The 20,885-nt window shown below is 35.6% G+C and overlaps 1 protein-coding gene across 8 annotated transcripts in view; it reads right to left on the bottom strand.

The window, feature by feature from the left end:
* tmem63bb (transmembrane protein 63Bb) overlaps positions 1-20,885 on the bottom strand; it is a 71,747-nt gene that overhangs the window by 11,430 nt on the left and 39,432 nt on the right. For 6 of the 8 annotated variants that reach the window (XR_013203796.1, XR_013203797.1, XR_013203794.1 and 3 more), the window contains exons 4-16: positions 18,035-18,073; positions 15,594-15,684; positions 13,368-13,405; positions 11,990-12,132; positions 8,346-8,397; positions 8,134-8,242; positions 7,849-7,919; positions 6,546-6,626; positions 6,199-6,322; positions 4,714-4,847; positions 3,367-3,504; positions 2,170-2,323; positions 77-183 (exon numbers count right to left, since the gene is read on the bottom strand). Coding sequence is in view for 4 of the 8 variants with exons in the window: in XM_077229806.1 (XP_077085921.1) it covers positions 77-183; positions 2,170-2,323; positions 3,367-3,504; positions 4,714-4,847; positions 6,199-6,322; positions 6,546-6,626; positions 7,849-7,919; positions 8,134-8,242; positions 8,346-8,397; positions 11,990-12,132; positions 13,368-13,405; positions 15,594-15,684; positions 18,035-18,073 (1,281 nt within the window). In the remaining 4 variants the exon portion in view is untranslated. The remainder of the gene's footprint in view (positions 1-76; positions 184-2,169; positions 2,324-3,366; positions 3,505-4,713; positions 4,848-6,198; positions 6,323-6,545; positions 6,627-7,848; positions 7,920-8,133; positions 8,243-8,345; positions 8,398-11,989; positions 12,133-13,367; positions 13,406-15,593; positions 15,685-18,034; positions 18,074-20,885) is intronic. The other 2 variants (XM_077229808.1, XM_077229809.1) reach the window with 1 other exon arrangement.

The following is a 20,885-nucleotide window of genomic DNA, read 5'->3' as shown; positions in this document are numbered from 1 at the left end:
ATTAAACGCCTCATACACTTCAGAGCAGCTGTTGGAGGATTATGATGACACAGACTGTGGGATTGTGGGATTGTACCTGGTCCAGTGGGCTTCAAAGAAGCCAGAGTAGTAGACGATGGTGGGCAGCAGAGCGGAGAACGCCCACAGGAGCAGAGTGGGGAAGAACTGCGTGACGATTGGGTTCTGGACACACACACACACACACGATCACACGTTAACGTTTTCAAGAGCATTTTTTCATCCTTTCCAGAAGGCTTTTCCCTTTCTGAACTCCTGCTTTTCCATCAGGATCTCAGTACATGCGTAAAACATTATAAATTAAATATTTAAGCAAAAATAAATAAAAAATATTTTAGGATCATTGATACTTTGTTGAATTTTACGAATTAAGTAGAGAAAAAAAGAAAGAAAAAAATATACAAGCAAGATGTTTAATATTATTATAGTAATTTACAATAATTAATTAACTAATAAATTATATATATGTGTGTGTGTGCATATTTTATTATAAGTAATCAATCATTTATTAAATTAAAATTACATTTTATTATTGCCATTATTATCATTATACATAACTTATTGCAATTAAATAACTATGAATTTTACTATTACTACTGATAATAATATGATTATTGTAAAAGTGAAGATTAAATTATTATGATGATAGATAACATTGCAAGTACACAATTTATTATTTATAATTACTATAAATAATATAATTGATAATAATAATAAATAATATTACAATTAAATTATATATTTTAAATGGCATTAAATGTTATTATTATGATGATGATGATGATATTACACAATTTCTTATTAATATTTTTATAATTATTATAAATAATATAAACAACAAATATGAAATTTAAAAACAAATTAAAATGACATTAAACGTTATCATTGTTATAATTATTATTATGATACATAACTTATTACAATTATACATTATCAGAATTGTAGAGACGAGAAATTGATATGCTAGTCACAACGCTAATGCAAAAAAGGCTTTTTGACATGTATTTGACAGGTTTCATGAGTCACCCCACAATAACAGATGATAAATCTATGTATGTTGTTAACGTCACCTAGTGAACTCAACAAGCGTGATCAGCTGCTTCACATGAGTCTAATTAATCTGAAGATAAACCTCCATCTACAGAAGAAACACTAAAAATCCTCCTAACCAGCCGTGACAACAGATAATCACATCTCCATGTTCATCTGTCCTCAACAGCTTCCATCACTGTGTTTCTATGCAAATGCAAAAAATATTTTCTTTTATCAACATTTGTCATTTTCCAGGAAAAACATCTAAACAACCCTAAAACAAAATAAATTTGCTTGAGAAACAAAATTACATAAAATATTATGCATAAATGTAAGTATTAAGAGCTATTTCGCATAAATGTAAATATTAAGAGATTTTATGCATAGATGTAAATGCTATTTTCAAACAATATATACTGAATTTAAGGTATATTTCTTAACCTTGTTTTAATGATAAATATATAACTTTAAGTTTAATCTTAAAACAAGGGGGTAAAATGGTACAGAAATCAACTACATATTTTAATAAATGTTAATAAAATTAAACCGTTAATATTTTACATTCAGTTAATTGCATTATATTTGTATCATTAATGAATATTTGTATTAATATATTCAGATAATATATAGTAGATTTTTTGTACCAATGTTTTCCCTTGTTTTTTCACACACACACACACACATATATATATATATATATATATATATATATATATATACATATACATACATATACACACACACATATATATATATATATATATATATATATACACACACACACACATATATATATATATATACACACACAAACACACACATATATATATATATACACTATACACACATATACATAAACATATATTTTTTTTTGTGTTTGTGTGTGTGCGCATATTTTAAATTATGTCTGATATTTTGACTGGTAAACAAGACAAATATAAATAAATATATATATATATATATATATATATATATATATATATATATATATATATATATATTTTCTCTTGGTCCTTCTGACATGCTCAGTCTCTATAGAAACATCAAAGATGTTCTGATTTTTCTGCAGCATTTTTACTTTCACAATGGTCAGGACTTCATGACGGATCGCAGCCTTACGTTCAGATACTCCACAGGCTTGGTGACGTTGAACTTGTCCATAGTGGAGATGATGATGGCTGGGGTTGTGAGGAAGAAGAGGAGGAGGAAGAGGATGCAGTTGATGATGAAGCAGCGAAGCCACCAGGAGACTCCTCCCAAAGACAGATGCTCCCTGTGAGCCAAACACACTTTAATTCAACCTGTAGTGTACAGCTAAATAATACACACACACTCAGCAGAAAGCATAAAATCTCTTAGCTTGATAAGGTATCGACTGCTTATGGGTAATTCCTGCACATAATGAAGTCAGCAAAGAAACGTCTGACAGATAGAGACAGCATTGCTTACTGTACGGTTCAGTATAGACTACTGTATAAAAAGCCTACTATGCTTTTAAATTAGTATATCAAACAGTATTAGGGCCCGAATTCCGTTAGATTTTTCCAAAATTCCATTCTTAATTCCGTTTTAATGGTTTACTTCAATAAAAAAAAAAAAAAGTCTAATCAATTTAATTCATAAAGATTTACGGTAATAGGGACCTAGAAAATTCTGTGCTGTCTTTAAATTTTTCTGGATTTATGATTTACTAAAAATGGTGGTAATCAAAAGGTTGGCATAAAACATTAGCAATTTAATACATTTTTAATATGTTCTCATCTGTTGAAAATTAGTAAATCTATTAAAAATTAGTAAAGAGGTTTGCTGTTAAAATCAAAAATTGTGATATTCCTTAAAAAAAGTTTTAATAAGTGTATGATTTGTCACAATTTCTTCAAGCTAAACCAAACTTTTATTTTGATGGGTTGTAGTAAAGGTTTCTTTGTGTATATATTGTGATTTGATTACATGTACTTTTGATTTATTCATCCATTCTGTGAATTTCTGTATTTTTCAGTCAATTCCATATTTATGACTGGATCCTGTGATTTCGTCTGCATCATAGGGCCTCCAATATGCATTATGAAACATCAAATTAGAGTTATATTGCATTTGTGCAATTCAGTTTTGTGTAAAAACATCTTAATTTTTTGCTGCCCCTTTGAATAAAGGGTCAAGAATTGGAAGGTCAAGTCAAAGCATTGCATTGTGGGACACGTCACAATTTCATTAATCTAACAGGTTATTTTCCATGCGTGCAGAAAATAAAGGCAGAGAATAGATAAAGGAGACAGAGAAAGAGAGTGAGAATGTGAATGAGAGTCAGTTCCTCACCAGCGCACGTTTTGGGGGTCGGGAGCATAACTGACACTCCAGTTATAGACATGAAGATTTTCACTGAACTGAGAGGAACGAAGCTCCTGACGGCACTTACAACCCTGACACTGACACGCGTTAAAGTCCTTCAGGATTCTGCAGAAACACACACACACACACGCATCAATCAAGAGGAAATCACACACTACATCAACAAATAAAAAGGTAACAGATCCAAAACCCAGGTGAGCTGAACACCTGACAGCATTTTCAGATGGTAGTTTATTTTTCCATTAATTAAAATGAAATGATTGTATTTAAAAATCTAGACAAAATAGTAAATAAATCCCTTTGAAATTAACAAAATAAGTTCAAATAAATAGACTTTTAGAGTGCAACAGCGCCTGTCCCCTTTTTCAGCACCGCTGGTTCCGGAGTATTTTTTTTACATTCATTTTTTACAGGTATAAAAAAAATTTAAAAAAGTATTTTAAAAAAAAATTATAAGCCATGAACCAAGCCAATCAGCTACGAGGAGAATCACAACACTACAAACTATGATTTGAAGCAAAAAAGTTCAAGACAGTGAACAGCTTTAGTGAGGAAAAACAATGTTGAAGAATATACATATATATTCTCTCTGTTATAGCCCCTAAGCTATGGAACTCTCTTCCGTTGGCTCTCGGGACAACAACCACGTTAAACGAATTTAAGTATAAACTCAAACACATTTGTTTAACCAGTATTTCAGTCATGAAAATGTTAATTTGACATAACACAGTCACAATGTTACCTTAGGCTCCAATCATTTTTTTGCATCTTTACTCCAACTGCCCACTAGGCTGTCTGTAATTAAGGTTTGTTGTCTCTGTTTTTATGTTTGTATTGCTAATGTAATGCGACTTGCAACTGCAATCACTCATTACTTGGACTGGGCAAATGTCCATTGTCCATTTATGTGTAAACTGCTTGTTATTTTACTGTCATTGTGAAGAGTCCTTGAGCTTGGGAAAGGCGTTATATAAATTAAATGAAACTTATATATATATATACAACTATATATTTTAAGTTTATTGTAAAATATGTGCATATATACCAACATTTAAGTATTTTGAGAGTGTAGGGATCTCGAATCGATTACATCATTCGCAGTGCTTCATGGGAGCTAAAGATCTATTTTGGGACAACCAATAACAATATATGTGAAAATAAGTATTACATTTTCCAATTTAAATTGTAAAGTATTTTCCAATTTAATATAGTTAGTATTTTTTTTTTAATATTTTACACAATATGTTATTTTTCTTCATATTGCAACATCACCTCACGTGACTTGTGTTATTTGTATCAAAAGCTCATACTCACATTGCGGTCATGGTCTCGTTCTGGAAGGTGACGAACGCCATGCCCAGGGGTTTGGTGTTGACTTTCTCTTTCTCCTTCCTGTATTCCTCTTTCAGTTTGGCCTCCAGTTTAGTGTAATAACTCACAGCCTCCTCCTACAAAACCACAGATTTACATCTGCATCTCCAAACCAGTGCAAACAGCCACACGCCACCAGACACGACCCTCCTAAATCCTGACCTTTATTACTTGCTGACAGGAGAACTTTCATTTCCTCTGAACCATTCTCAGACGCAACACAAATGATTTCATTCAAGGACACCACGAGCCTAATGGGAGTTCATTAAAGAAGTGTCACTTAAAAATAAAAATAAATTAAAACTATTAAAAATATAATTAGAATATAAATCACTTTGAATTAAACAGAATTAATTCAAATAAATGGATTTATTAAAAGGCTCTTTGGAACACTTGATTCTAAATGATCTGATTGGATTCTAATTCTGATTACTATTTTGTTACATTTAACTTTCTAAAAAATAAAATCTAAATTGTAGCAAAAAAAAAGTAAATCGTATTTTTTTTTTACACGAAATGATGACTAATTTATATTATACCAAAGTAGATATTAATTTCGATGATGCATTATTCGAAAACGGTTTAATCTATCAAAAAATACAGCATTTTACGACAAAATTCAAAATAGCAGACGCCCAAAATGGCCGATATGGGAAAACTGGGTCTCATTCAACTCTGTATGCAGTACTGAATTAAAAAAAGACCAGTTTTAGGATTTTAATCCGCACAACATTCAGAAGTTCTAAGCAAAATAGGCCATTTTTCATATGTCCTGACCAGTAGGTGGCGCTGTGCTGAAGCGCTGCATGAAGCATCAGGTCATGCTTTTGATGAGATGTACCAAGACTCGTCTCAAAGCACTAAAATGTTGTGGAGATAGAGCCTGGCATCCAATTTGGTGTGCTTTTTATCAAATTCGTTTGCGTGCTAATCAAGCTTTTCATAACTTTTTGCCAGCAAGGTCTGAAGATCATGTGAGCCAATTTTGGTGAAAATTTAACAAACAGTCCTGGATAACTTCAAAGTAGTTTTTTTGGAAATTTTTAATAGTCTTGAGTCAAAGAATCAGAGGAATAATAATTTTGTTAGTAGCCCAAATTTGGCCAATTGGTGGCGCTAGAGGTATTGAGATAGAGACTCAAAATGCGCTGTGGTTAATGTTCAGACTGTCCTCTATCTGTGTGCCAAATTTCACAACTTTTTACCATAATTCAAGAGCGGAAGAAGAACACTAAGTAATAAAATATGTGACAACGCACTTTTAGTGCTTGGCTCCTAATAATAAATAATAATTATGGGTAGCAAATGTATTTAGCAGCCATGGGCAGAAAATACCTAAAAATGGTTTGAACCCTGCTTTTATTGGTCAGTGGTTGGCATTTTGTACTATATATTAACACAGAGGCATTGTGGGTAATGTGTTTATACCTCTTCACAGCCTGTAATAGCACAGCAACACAAGTGACCGCAGGGCTTCGGGTTGATCATCGTGGGCATGTGTTCCTTAGCCATCAGATCCGTGAAAAACTTCTTACTGCGTTCAGTCTTCTTCCTGCAGGACACACACACACACACACACACACACACACACACACACACACACACACAGGATCAATGCTCGTCCCCTCAGAGATCACAAACTTCAGCCCGTTTAAGAGATCAATAGAAAGTCTCAGAGGTCGTATCATATCTGAAGATAAAAAACAAAGTGCTTTTGTGGATAATAACACATCCAAAGCCAAATCTCACAGATTCATTAAAGCTTGAATTATTACCTCTCCGCGTTGAGAGACATTAGTTTCGCCACGTTGTAACAAACACGTGCTTCCAGTACGACACAGTTCTCGTACGCCTGTCTGAGACACAAATGAAGAAATCAACATCTCACACTCATATAATAACTCAACATAATAATAATGACATCAGACGATCAGCTAGAACAACTCTAGTACTGTTGCGTTGGTCATGAACGTTAAAAGAGAAGTGTATGAATTTCAAAAACATGCAATTTACATATTGTGGAAATGCTAAATGACTAGATTTTCTCAAAAAAAGTTATAAAAAAATAAACATAAGCTTTATCAGTGGATAATAAACAAACATTTTTATTGTAAAGAATTGAGTAAATATTCCATAAGAAACCAAATCCTTTTTAGGTTCATTTGTTATCACTGAAAATTATGGGGGCAGTAAGGTTTTTTTAATTAATACTTTTATTCAGCAAGGATGCATTAAATTAATCAAAAGTGACCATTTTATAACATTTATAATGTTCCAGATTATATTTCAAATGAATGCTGTTCTTTTGAACTTTCAAAGAATCCAGAATGCAACACGGTTTCTACAAGAATATGAAACCGTTTTCAACATTTATAATAATCAGAAATCATCATATTATACTGATTTCTGAAGGATCATGTGATGCTGAAGACTGGAGTAATGATGCTGAAAATTCAGCTTTCATCACAGGAATAAATGTTTCTATTCACATAGAAAACAACTACTTTAAACTGTAAAAACATTTTCACGGTATTAGTATTTTTAATAATCTTTAATACTCTTGAATGAGACTTCATTCAAAAACATAAAAATATTACAGACCCCAAACTTAAAGTCACATCTGTATCCTTTAAACTGGGATACAAAACAGTATTTTAACATCTAAAATTGCATATTTCACTAACAACTAAATATCTTAATACATTCCTATTGTTCATCATTATAGTACTGACAGACATTGATCTTTGCAGGGGGAAACAGCAGCTCTCAGGTAAAATAACATTAGACACTCGAGTCTATTCATAGCTCGTCCCCAGCGCCTCATCACACTCATTTTTGGCAAGAGGAGCCTCAGCTGATCGGCCACATGACTCGAATTTAAAACGCTCATTTAGACAATTACGGCAGATTCTTGCAGTCTCAAGGCATACGAGGAGAACATTCACAATCCTGACGCCCACTAACGTACAAACTTTAATATTTTACATGAGACGTGATTTACAGCAGCCAGCTCTTCCAGTGACCCATTTAAGATGTAAATGCGATGGGAAGCATAGATGAAAAAAAGAGGCGTCTTACTCAAAGTGCTGTTTTATATGGCTTTCTTCTGCATATTTAGAAATGCCGTTGATAAATAAAGTGCGTTTCACCTGAGAAAGAGAGAAAAAAAGGGATGTTATTTAGGATATTTACGTCATTTACATGTGCACTGATGCTGGAGGACGTTGCAGTGCAGATTGAGGTTAAGCTCAGAAATGTAGGTCAGCTCTATAGACAGACTTCATGAATATTTCATAAGCATTACAGCTGCTATGAGCTGAGCCTCGAGATGGCTTGTTTTCACTTTCTTGTCACAGATCGTACCAGATCGTCTTCTTTGTAGTGCATCTTGGACGTGTGGCGCCTCATGCTGTAGACGGTGAGGAGCAGGTATATGAAGGCAAAAGACGTGTGCAGCCATAAGAGGTTATTCCTGAAGCACAGATAAAAACACAAGCCCACTTTACCCACAATCCTTCAATTAAAGCATACAGTGAGGTTTTCAATGTATATGTGCAATGAATAAAATGTCTCACTTGGAATCCAAGTTGGCGATTGTTGTACGTCCAAAGCTGTAAGCGTTGTTGTCTGAGAAAAAAACAACAACAATAACATAATTTGTGCTTTTGAAAGCTATCAAAAGGGTCATATTTAGGAATATGTGTCAGAATGTGCTGAACGTGGTTATATTATGGCCTTTTTTAAATAAAATGATAAATGCATAAAAAAGTAAATAAAAACAAGCAAATAATAAATTAGTCAAATAAAAAATAAAATAAATGCATAAAAAAGTAAATAAAATATAAAATAATAAATTGTGAAAAAATTGATAAACACAAAAATAAATTAAATAAACAATTATAAAAACAAATACATTAAAAATTAAATAAAAAGTAAACAAATAAAAATGTAAAATAAATATGATAAAATAAAATAGTTCAACAGCGCAAAGTCCCTCCATCGGGAGTGCTTCTCTATATCAGCGTCAGTGTTTCTGAACTCCTGAAACGCCTTCCGGGAACGAACACGTCACAATATTCTCATTTCAATAATTAATATGCAGAATAAAGGGGCGGGGCCTGGTTGAGTTAGTTAGTAGTGTGCTAAAGTGGCGGTTATGCTTATGTTCACACTTCAATCCTTCTTTCCATCTCAGGCCTGAAACACACACGTGTTGAAGCAATTCAAAACTCAACCTGAGAAAGTGAACATTTTCTATTGCTACCTTTCTCTTATAGGCTTAAAGGTACAATATGCAGGATTTTTGCAGTAAAATATCCAAAAACCAATAGGCCAATGTTATATATTTTGTTTTGTTAATTACTTAAAATATCCCAAATGTTTCCAACTATTTGTAAATCGTGAGAAAATTGCGATTTTAACCAAGGAAACGGGGCGTGTGAGCAGGGGTGAGGAGTCGCCAGTCAATGATGTCATATCCACGTTAGCCTCGGTTTGCGCTCGCACTGCGTTAGTAACCATTGCGACACACGTGGACAACCGGGTTATTGCCGTTATGCCTAGCAAGACGCTCACGCTGTTGTTGTTTTGTTTAAACATTATGGACCATGGCAAGTAGACTTTGAGACAAAAAATGGACTAAAAGGAAGATCAGCATCTATCGAGATGCCGAGAGCTCCACGTCCGCGACTCACTTCGACTTGACAGAGACGCGAGTGTTGCATGTACTTTATTAGACACGTGAGCAAATGTACATAAAACTAATCAATGTTATTTAGTTCAACATGATGAAATGTTAGAATATGATCTGTATGTTATTCTAATGTTGATTTAGCCCACTGCTAGTCTCATACAGCCAACACACAACCTAAGTAACAACATTCAACACACTCAAATGCCGTTTAGTGTGATAGTGTAACTGTTAGAGCAAGTGAAACTGCGCTGCGTTACCTCAAGTTTGATTCGTCTAATAAACTGACCTGTGTGAGTATTAATTCAGCACTTGCGTGTAGTTCGGTAGGATGAAATGTCCTTATTCCTTTATCCGCGGGACTCGCGTTGCGTGTGGCGCTGGTATACATCTAGCAATCGCGCCCTGCTTCATAGCACAGTCATGTTAAAAACATCAATGTATTCACTCATCCATAAAAGATCCATTAGCTTGACGACAAGATCCATACTTGCGCTTAATGTGGAATATACGTCATCATTATACGCCTTTGTTATTGTAAGAGGTTAGCGACCCCTGGTGGCAAAAACTCCTGCATATTGTACCTTTAAATGGAGCTTAAAACAACCTCGACTGTGATTGGTCGCTTTAGATGTCACTCAGCACGTTTCTGACAGGGCTCTCTGTCCTCTTTGACTCTGCTCACAATGTTCACGTCTCGAAGGACTCGTGCAAAGCGCCCTTTATCGATTCGACCCGTTTCCTTTTGTTTTTCTGCCTTTCGCTGCTCTCTCCGTCCCTGTAACAGGCGACCAATTACCCGGCGAGAAGAAAGAAGCTCAATCTCATTACTCAATCGGAGCGCTGTGGATTAACCCTCTCAGATAATAATCTATCAGAGGTCAGAGCGACGGGACGCGACCAGCGCTAATGTTAGCACAGCGTCCGTCTAATGATGTGCTCACAAATATAACTGGAGGAAAATGGAGGTCGTAGATCTTGGTCTTGGTTTTTCTTCTTAAACTTATAGCCAACAGTTCCAGGGTTCGTACAGACACTGTAAAATTAAATTCCAGGACTTTTCAAGCACTACTTTATTGTTTTTTTAAGGCGAGACACTACAGGTGAATAGGGTAAAATTTGTGTAGCAGATATCACCATGAAACTTTCCCATTAAGATGAGAAAAAAATGCATTACAAGTTTTCGGTAATTTAATGTTTAAATATGCAAATTAGGCATTATCTAATTAAATATTCACAAATAGTATTGGATTAAGCCAGGTTCAAAATTATTTTTTTATTGTGTTCACATATTAGATGGGAAAAAAATTACAGAGGGATTTATGGATATCTACTTTTGTTATCCTATAAATCAGAATATACTGTCAAAAGCCTTAAAAAACTGATTTTCGCTATGTTTTTTGGAATAAAATGTTATATAAATCAGGCTAGGAATAATATATTTACAAATCCCTCTGCAAATATTTTCATAATATAACTAGGTACAAGACTGGAGAGTCTGGTGTATATAGGTGCTTCTGACTTGGAGTATGAGAGAAAAGTCATTTTGAGAAAACGGGCTTTAAAGATTTAGCATCAGCCAATGAGATTGCGCATTTAGAGTTAAATCCCCCCTTTCACTTTCACAATTGGTTGCTGATAAAAAGGAAATGACCATATTTGGATCCGACAGCATTGTAGAGGAGAGAGAGAGCTTTCTAATGGTGTGTGTGATGACAGGGTGCAGAGCGATGATTTAGAACGCCACCTTTTGTTGAATTTAGGCAAAATACAGACGCAAACGGACAAAGTGTAGTAAAATAAAGACCTAAATGTGAATTTCAGACTTTTTTTCACCACAAGTCTGAAAGACAGGTCATTGAAGACAAATATCCCGAAATCTCAAAATTGACCAGTGAAAAAAAAAATTTTTTAAACATTTTTTGTAAACATGGACGGTTTATGTAAACATGGACGTTCCCGGGGGCGGGGTTTATGTAAACATGGATGTTCCTGGGGGGGGGGTTTATGTAAACATGGACGGTTTATGTAAACATGGACGTTCCCGGGGGCGGGGTTTATGTAAACATGGACAGTTTATGTAAACAAGGACGTTCCCGGGGGCGGGGTTTATGTAAACATGGACGTTCCTGGGGCGGGGTTTATGTAAACATGGACGTCCACAGGGGCGGGGTTTATGTAAACATGGACGTTCCCGGGGGCGTGGTTTATGTAAACATGGACGATACTGGGGCGGGGTTTATGTAAATATGAACGTTCCCGGGGGCGGGGACAATTTAAAATGTAAATTTTAGGGTAAGTGATGTCACTAACCGGGGAGGAATCTTGTGTAGTCCCTACCAGCCGTTTGTTGTAGTCCTTAAAAAACGATTTCTTTAAAAGCAAATATCTCCCTTTGCTTTGAACTTTGAACGTTGTAATTTTTCTGATTGTTGTTCATGCTCAAACAGCAACATTACACACTTAACTAAAGTTAGAACATTTAAATCATACTCAACCACCCCTTTAAGCAGTTCTCGGGGGACTCACCCAGTAGATTGCCTGAGAAGTTGACGGGCAGAACGATGCCTACCGACAGAACGCCTACCACCACCAGCAGACCGATGATGTGCCGCTGGAACGACAGGTAGTGGACGGCATCTTCTCCACACTTCTCCCGGATCTCCTCGTCCCTGTGGAGAAAGAGACTCACGTCAGCCAACACTCGAACTGTATGATATAGAGAACACCTACTGTGTATGGAGAATGCTTGATAACAGACTATAAAGATTATACAGGATGGAGATTTTGAGTTTGAAGTATGGAATAGGAAGTAGAGAGTATGAATAAAAGTGTATGGGATAAATAGTATGGCTTACAGAATATATAGTATGGAGTATACAGTATGGTGCAGGGTTTCCCAAACTGAGGAAACTGCAGAAGATTCACGACAAATAAATAAATAAATGGTTACACTATATTTTAAGGTGCCATTGTTATAGTCTAATTTTATATTTAAGTACTGAGTGCTAATAATTAACTAAATGTACATACAATAGGGTTAGGGGGCATTTAAGGTTAGTTGAATGTAATTATGCATAATTTATAGTTATTACTACTATAGCTACATGTAACATGGACATGGTAAAATAAAGTGTTTCCAAATAAATAGTTTTAAAATGAAAGCAAATCAAACAAAAAGACACTATATTTGTAAAGTCATAAAAAAACAGAAATCAAATAAATAAATTTAAAATTAAATCAAAATAAGACACTAAAAATGAATAAAATCAAAAAAGTGTACACTTAAAATACAAAAACTTACAAAATAAATTTAAATGTACAGTTAAAAATGTAAAACAAAAAAACTAATATATATATATATAAAATACAATTAAAATATAATTTTTTTAAATATACACTATAAATGTTCATTTTATTTTTTTAAATATATAAATTTAAAATAATGATAAAATAATGTATAATAATAATGTAAACTAACATTTACAAAAAAATTATCAAATCATAAAAATGCGCAATTCATATAAATAAACAATAAAAAAAATTATCAACATTTATTCATTACATTTTTAAAATGTACACTTAAAAAAAGAAAGAAAAAAAATCCAAAATTTTTTAAGAATGAATAAAAGCATTTTTGTAAAAAAAAAATTAAAAATTAAAAAAAGAAACGCCTAACAAAAAATGAAATCTTTTACTTGTTAACCTGCATTCATGTGAACATTAACCGTCATCACAAAACTGTGAACGTGGTGTGAAATTATTGAAATATTTTCTCTAACCCCCCCCCCCCCCCCCCCCCGAAATCGCTGTTATATAGTGTGCAATCCATGTCTAGCGCTGCGTATTCTGCTACGATGTGGTACTGATATTTACAACCTCATGCTAGAGCCAAAGAGCCACTTACTTTATTCTGAATATGGCAGTCAACCAGGAACAGAAGCCCTGTAATAAAAGCACATCAAACTATGAATGACTGTCCAAACGATGTACACACACACACACACACACACACACACACACACACACACACAATTACTGCATATATCAATACAAGATATTCAACACATCCGGCCAGGCCTGTAAAAGCCTCGGCGGGTCAGTCGGTGAGTGTGTGTGTGTGATTTCTCTGCAGGATTATATGTGAATGCAGGTGAAGACACACAGGAGATGCTCAAGTACTGCACTGATCTCTTAAGAGGCTGGAAAACAGGCTTAAAGTGCCGTCCCACCGGCTGACTTCGGTGGGTGATGATGATGTCACCCGATGAAGACGCGTCACAATCACGGATTAACAATTGAAGACCACTAAGTAGGGATGCACCAATGTATAAGCCAATAATCTGTATCGGATGATAAAAGGTATTATTTTTACTATCAGCCATTGTTATACGTGACCCTGGACCATAAAACCAGTCACATGGCTCAGTTTTTTGGAATTGAGATTTACACATCAAGCTGAAATAAGATTCCTGCTTAAATAAGCCTTCTATTGATGTACCTGTATGGTTTGTTAGGATAAGACAACATTAGGCCGAGATACAACTATTTGAAAATCTGGAATCTGAGGGTACAATAAGTAAGTAAGTAAATAAATAAATAAATAAATATCGAAACATTGAGAAAATCACCTTTAAAGTTGTCCATTTATGTTCGCGATTGTGCCGCATTCACTCACAAAAATACATGTTTTATATATTTACGGTAGGAAATTAACAAAATATCTTCCTGGAACATGATCTTTACTTAATATCCTAATGATTTTTGGCATAAAAGAAAAATTTATAATTTTGTATTGGCTATAAACCCGTGCAACTTGTGACTGGTTTTGTGGTCCAGGGTCACGACTTTCCATCCACATCCCAGAGTTCATAGCACCTTTAAGGCCAAGCGTTTATTCTCAGTTTTTCCTCTCGATCAGTTTCACTTTGAGGGGGTTTATTTCGAGGTTTGCGCGAGTCAGGTTCTCTCCTGAAGGCTTCTGGGGACTTTCAAGGATGGCGTCCCAAGCGAGTGCAGAAATGCTGGTTCATCATGACTGTGATTTAAACAGAAATGAAGGAGTGAGGGAGGAAGGTTTTGCCCTCTGTGAAGGCCGCTTGTTTCTTTCTGAGCGTATATTACGTTGACGTGAGGTCAGTGTTGCATGGAAAAATCAATGATGTCCACGGGGGGAATAAAGACATCCAGTTGAATCCAAAGTCAAATTGCCAACAAATCGTCTTTATGTAGTTATTTTTTTTGCAGTGTCCCTTTAACTTGGCTTTTCTTCCAGATAAAGTGCAAAAAATGCCACCTGGCTTTCAAACACGGCAAAACTAGACAAAAAAGCATTCTGAGAATGTGTGTTTATATACGGCATACATGAATATACAACCACACAACCAGTCCGTAAGAATTTTTTAATGTTTTGAAAGAAGTCTCTTCTGCTCACCAAGGCTGCATTCATTTGGTCAAAAATACAGTAAAAATTTTAATATTGTGAAATATCATTTCAATTTAGAAAAGCTGTTTTCTATGTGAATACATTTTAAACTGTAATTTATTCCTGTGATCAAAGCTGAATTTTCAGCATCATTACTCCAGTCTTCAGTGTCACATGATCCTTCAGAAATCAGTATAATATGATGATTTGCTGCTCAAGAAACATTTATGATTATTATCAATTTTGGAAACAGTTTAATATCTTTGTGGAAACCGTGACACTTTTTTTTCAGGATTCTTTGAATTAAATGAACAGCATTTATTTGATATAGAAATATTATGTAACTTTATAAATGTCTTTCCTGTCACTTTTGATCAATTTAATTTGACCTTGCTGAATAAAAGTATTAATTTCTTACAAAAAAAACATTCAGACCTCATGAATGCATGAAGAAAAAACACTTTCACATTAAGTTTGAAGACAAACCATACACACACACACACACACACACACACACACACACACACACACACACACACACACTCACACTCACAGTCACAATCAGAGATTACTGCCAACCCTGAATTATTTAACAGTCACAGACTCTTACGCCAACCATCACACAGTCATGTGACCCGACGACAGTCAATCAGCTGTGAATACAGATGAGGGGGCGGGGCCAGATGGAGTGATTGACAGGTGTCTTACGTTATCTCGTTGTTCGAAATCCACCGAGCTGGAGACGGAGGTGAGACGTTCATAACGGTCCGGCGTTTCAGAATGTAGAGCTGAAGCCACACTACACACAGACACACACACACACACACACACACACACGCGCACACACACACACACACACACACACAGACAGAAAGAAAGAAAGAAAGAAGGAAGGAAAAAGAGAAAGAATAAAGTGAGAAACATGTCAGAAATGCAGGTCTTCTGAAGGGTTAAACTGGATGTTCTGGGTTATTTTGAAGGTCTGAAATGAAGCGAGTGAAGCCGGACAGTCAGAACGTCTGAACATTCAGGTCCACACACGCAAATATAGGTCGGTCTCATCTCAGGGTTGATGGGATATTAAGCATTTATGTGCTTGAAGAACTGTAAAGCACATTTCCCTCCGTACGCTGAAAGATATTAAACCACAGTTCAGATGAAGACTAATCTACTCCCAAAACACACAGCAGAACAAATACAGATCTAAACAGCCTCCAATTATGAGTGTTTTAGCTAAAAACATCTTAAACGCAAATCTTAAACCTCATTTCCATTAACCTGAGAACTGAACAATATCATCAAAAAACTATTATAGCACAGCTCTCTATATAAAGTTGAATATATTCACACAGTATACTCACGTAAAGCGATATACACTAGCAAATCTCAAATGTCTGATTGTTTATATCGTCACAAATGCATATCGACTATATTAATCACAGCTTTAATATGCTAACTGTACTTGATGAAGACATGTTCTCTGATGTAATTGTTAAACCAGCAGGTTTACAGAGCCAGATCCTCTTTTTCTTTGTCCGAGTAATGGCACAGTTCGTAAAAAAAGGATATTGTCCCATGACTTTATTAATGTGGTTCCTCTGCTGTGGGTCTTGATGACTGACAGACTCATTAGACTAACCGCAAAAACAGATCTGTGCATGAGGGACACAGGAAACTTTCTCTCGCTGGCATATCTGAAACAAGTGAGTCTCAGATCAAGTGATAAGCAGCACAAAGGTTTAATAGGTAACACAGCCAGAATTAACAATTTAAAAATGAATTGAGCATTTCCGGACCTTAGCATTGATCGTTTTCGTTATACACTGATCTATTTCTACACTTGTTTTCTTTTATCATGACCTGTCAATCAATAATCAAGTGTTTGTGTGGCAAAAAACTGAAAACTGCTGACACCATAAATGGACTAGAAACGCTATACAGCGTATGATTCATATTGTATACAAAGGAATAGTTCACCCCAATAAAAATGTATTCACTCTTATGTTATTCCAAACCAAACCCATATGACTTTTTCTGCTGTGCTGCACAAAAGCAGATGTTTAGCAGGATGTTCATTTCAATTTCCACAAAAAATAAATAAAATAAAAAGTCCTTTAGCTTCTGTGTTATATTCAAAGTCTGGACTACTTCAATGGTGCTTTTGTGTCATTTTTTGTTCTTTTGGGGAAATAAAATAATAAAACAAAATAAATATTAAAAAAGCAACAAAAAACAATAAAAATAAATATATAAAATCATTTAAAGCTGCAACTTAAAATAAAAAACATAATCAGTTGTTGGATGACAAGTACTCGCCCATTGTAATAAATAAAATAAAGTAAAAAATAAAGTAAAATAAAATAAATGAATAAATAAAATAAATGTAAAGATACAACTTAAAAATAATAAAAATAATAAAAAATCAGATGTTGCTTGACAAGTAGTCACCAATTGTGATAAATAAACTAAAGAAACAAAGGAAAATTTACTTTTAAAAGACTCTAGTTTGGAATATCATGAGTGTGATTAAAACGATAAGATTAGCTCTGTGTTCGTGTGCAAGGAGGTTTGAGGAGGTCATGTGCACCTACGATCACCACTTTTGAAGAAAAGCTCTACATGAGAAGATATACTTGACTGGCCACATTCACAAGGGCGGGAAGACTCACAATACTGAGGGGTCTTGTTTGGATCCACTCTTTGGGGTCACAACGGGTCAGAGAGACACGCTAGAGCTCTATTACCTGCGTACGGGCTCATAGTTATTCCGTTCCTTTCTCGTACTGTAGTCACAGAACAGACGTCACAAAGAGAGACACGAAGGACAGGCGGTTATTGACACTCATGTGTTAGAGGCCTTTGGAAAGCAAATTCACATGAGTGAGTCAAACACCACACACACACACAAACAAACACACACCAGAGGAAAATTAGTATGTGGTGTGCAATCAGAGAAAACACTCAGGACAGCAACCGCACACACACACACACACCTCTAAAGAGACATGTGTCACCCGTGGTGTATTAGGAAAGGTCAAAGATGACCTCCATAATAACAAACCATGACACACACACTAGTTTATCAGAGGTAGTGAGCAGTTAGTTCACCAGTGAGCAGAATAAAGCATAGGAACAATAACTGAACATACTACTCCCGCTCCTCCAGACCGTTGAATCTTCTCTTGTGTCTTGGGAAGGAAAGAAAAGGGGAAGGAAAAAAAATAAGCTTCAACTCATTCAAATCAAGCAATCTCTGAAGATCCAGATTTTTAACTGTGGAAACAGAACGATGTTAGGTGATATATACCATATCAGCATCACTCAATATATAAGATGACTAATGTGCAATTAAAATACGTTCTTGTAAAGAAATAAAAAACCAAATGCCAAAATGTAGTTATGATCCAGTTTGCACATGTTCAACGTTTCTGTGATACTATATAGGATATTCATTAAACCCCCAAACACCACATTACAGCTGTGCATTCATTCAGCTCTCAAGTGTTTACATGTAAATCTGTTCACTATGAACCGCTGGGCGAAAACTGGAGCCTCGTGTTTAATGTACAGTCCACGTGAGAAACACAGAATCAGCCATCTGAGAGTGTGTCGCTGTAATTACAGACGGAAGCTGTGCAGTCAGCAGGTCCACAAACCCTTCAATCGCAAAACACAGTCAATATGCAAAAGTCGCTGTGGTTTTTAAATTGCCTTTGGCCATGAATGACGTAAATTAGAGATTGAGAGAGAGAGAATGGACTGTGAAAGAGTAAGGAGCCGGACATGCAAAATGTCTATTAATCAACTGTGAGACTCCAAAAGGAAGCTCAATGCTTTATTTCCTCTGTCCACTCTATTACAGGAAGAAGTGAGGCATCATGGGAGCACAATCAATTCGACTTTTAACACGAAAACAATCATTACAACAGCCTTCAAACCTTTCAGAATATTAATGTATTTAATGGTACTTTCTGGTTACCAGATGAAACTCCAGGTCTTACAAGCTCAGGGTTTAAAATAATAATGTAACCAAGTTTAAAAAAAAGACAATACCAGCGGCTGAGTCCATTTCCAGTAACAATCATGAGAAGCAAATAATACATGATCGATTCAATGGAAAACGATACAAGGAAATATTTCTGGCTCCATTCTGCACCAGCGAGGGAAGAAAAACAGCAGAGAAAAGTGGAAAGGAAGAGGAGAGTGAAAATAGAAACACACAGCAGTGATGTGTACTGACAGCAGCAGAAATACAGCAAATCTGCTCAGCGACAATGAAACCCACTGTGCTATGAAGCAGATGGTGTGTGTGTGTGTGTGTGTAGCCTTTAATTCACTTCCTACCCCTGCCAAAGAAATATTTCTTGAAAAGTTTTCATGTGCATTTAGTTGCACCAGTTTATTCGAGCTGTGAGAGCGGGTGAGGAAGAGTGTCTCTGTGAGGCAGAACCTGAATAATAAGGGTAACATCATCAAGAGACGCCAGAAAGAAGATCATTTAGGGAATTTTTATTAATTAATTCATCCTGCACTCACAAGCCAAATAAATATTTGGCCATAGTCTATTTCTGCTAATGAATGTAACTTCCAAATGATCAAACTCAATGAAGGGCTCCAGAATAACTTTTTTGCCTTGTTTGCTCTGGTGTGCATAACTTTTTTATTTAGGTGCACCAGCACAAAAAATGTAACGCCACAATTACAAGGTCACCTTTTTATCACGCTCCATTTACATTCATATATATTATGTAAATTATTTAAAAAAACAAGAATAAGCTGTAGGTAAATACTTTTTTTTATTCCAAGCACAATTATACTGTATATAACAATAAAAAATGTTTAAAGTGCTTCACTGAGATGCCCAAATAAAACATTTTAAGCAAAATAAAACATTTCAAAATAGAAAGTGCTACTGTTTAAAAGTGCTTTCCTGAACCGTTGATCATAAATGACATGTATGGCAACAGTCGTCTTTTTTTTTTTTATGTGTCGGCTATTACCCCAATAAATTGGGCACATTGAACGTCATTGCTGTACGTCAGGTTCACGTCTAATCCATTTTTCTTCATCAGAATAATTTCCGATCTAAATGTAGTGAATGGCAGCTCTTCTTTTGTGATGTTATAGGCTACGTTGAATTTTATCATCATCTCTGATTGTTCTGAGGACCTGAAAGCTGCTGCCTGCCGCTGAGAGGGGCCATTTTAGTCACACACTACATGAACAAACATGAATAGTGTTTTATTTTTTTTATATTGTGCTTTTTGTTGATCCGCTTACAAATGCACTGTTCCCTGCCATGCTCTGGCCACATTCTTTACAATAAATGCAGTGCATTACGTTCTCTTTCTTATTAAACCTTAACCAGGGAAACTGGTCTAACCAGTCTTTATGAAATGTATGTTTTTCCCCTTTTATTTAGAGTCTCTAGCTCAGGCTCGGTCGGCTCTACCTCCATCTCTGAGTCGGATGCCATCTCTGATGAAGGACCAGGGCTTGGCATCGTACAGGGACTGGGGAGACTGGTGGCTGAAGTAACTATGTCTGGGCTGTTCGTTTTCATTGTCCGTTGTCTGTTTTCTTGCGTTTATTTTTGCTGATGCTGATTGCCGAAACTGATTCTCTGGTGCACAGGTCGCAATTTCAATCACACAGCACAGAGCAGCGTAGGCCTACAGGAATATCTAGACCAGAGCCAATCAGAGCCAAAGACCGGCTCCATCTCGGTCTCTGATTGGTTTAGGCCACGATATGATCCAACCATGAGTGCGAGTTCCTTCAAAGGAGAACAAACGCTTCGTTCGTGGAGAGGCAGCAGATGCGAGGACGTTAGCGGCAACGGTGCGACCTAGGGAAAATTATAGTCGCACCCTTACAAATTTTGGTTACATTCTAAGGCCCTGATGAAGCTTGGTACAAATGAACATCATGACAATTTGAGGACACGGACCAATTTTCATCCAATTCCGTCAATGGAGGCGTATAATTAGGAGAACCTAA

The sequence above is a fragment of the Siphateles boraxobius genome, unplaced genomic scaffold (assembly GCF_051911475.1).
Source record: "Siphateles boraxobius isolate OS27281-9 unplaced genomic scaffold, OSU_SipBor_1 135, whole genome shotgun sequence".
Lineage (NCBI taxonomy): Eukaryota > Metazoa > Chordata > Actinopteri > Cypriniformes > Leuciscidae > Siphateles > Siphateles boraxobius.
The sequence above is the reverse complement of the archived record's forward strand: the minus strand, read 5'-3'. Positions and strand labels throughout refer to the sequence as shown.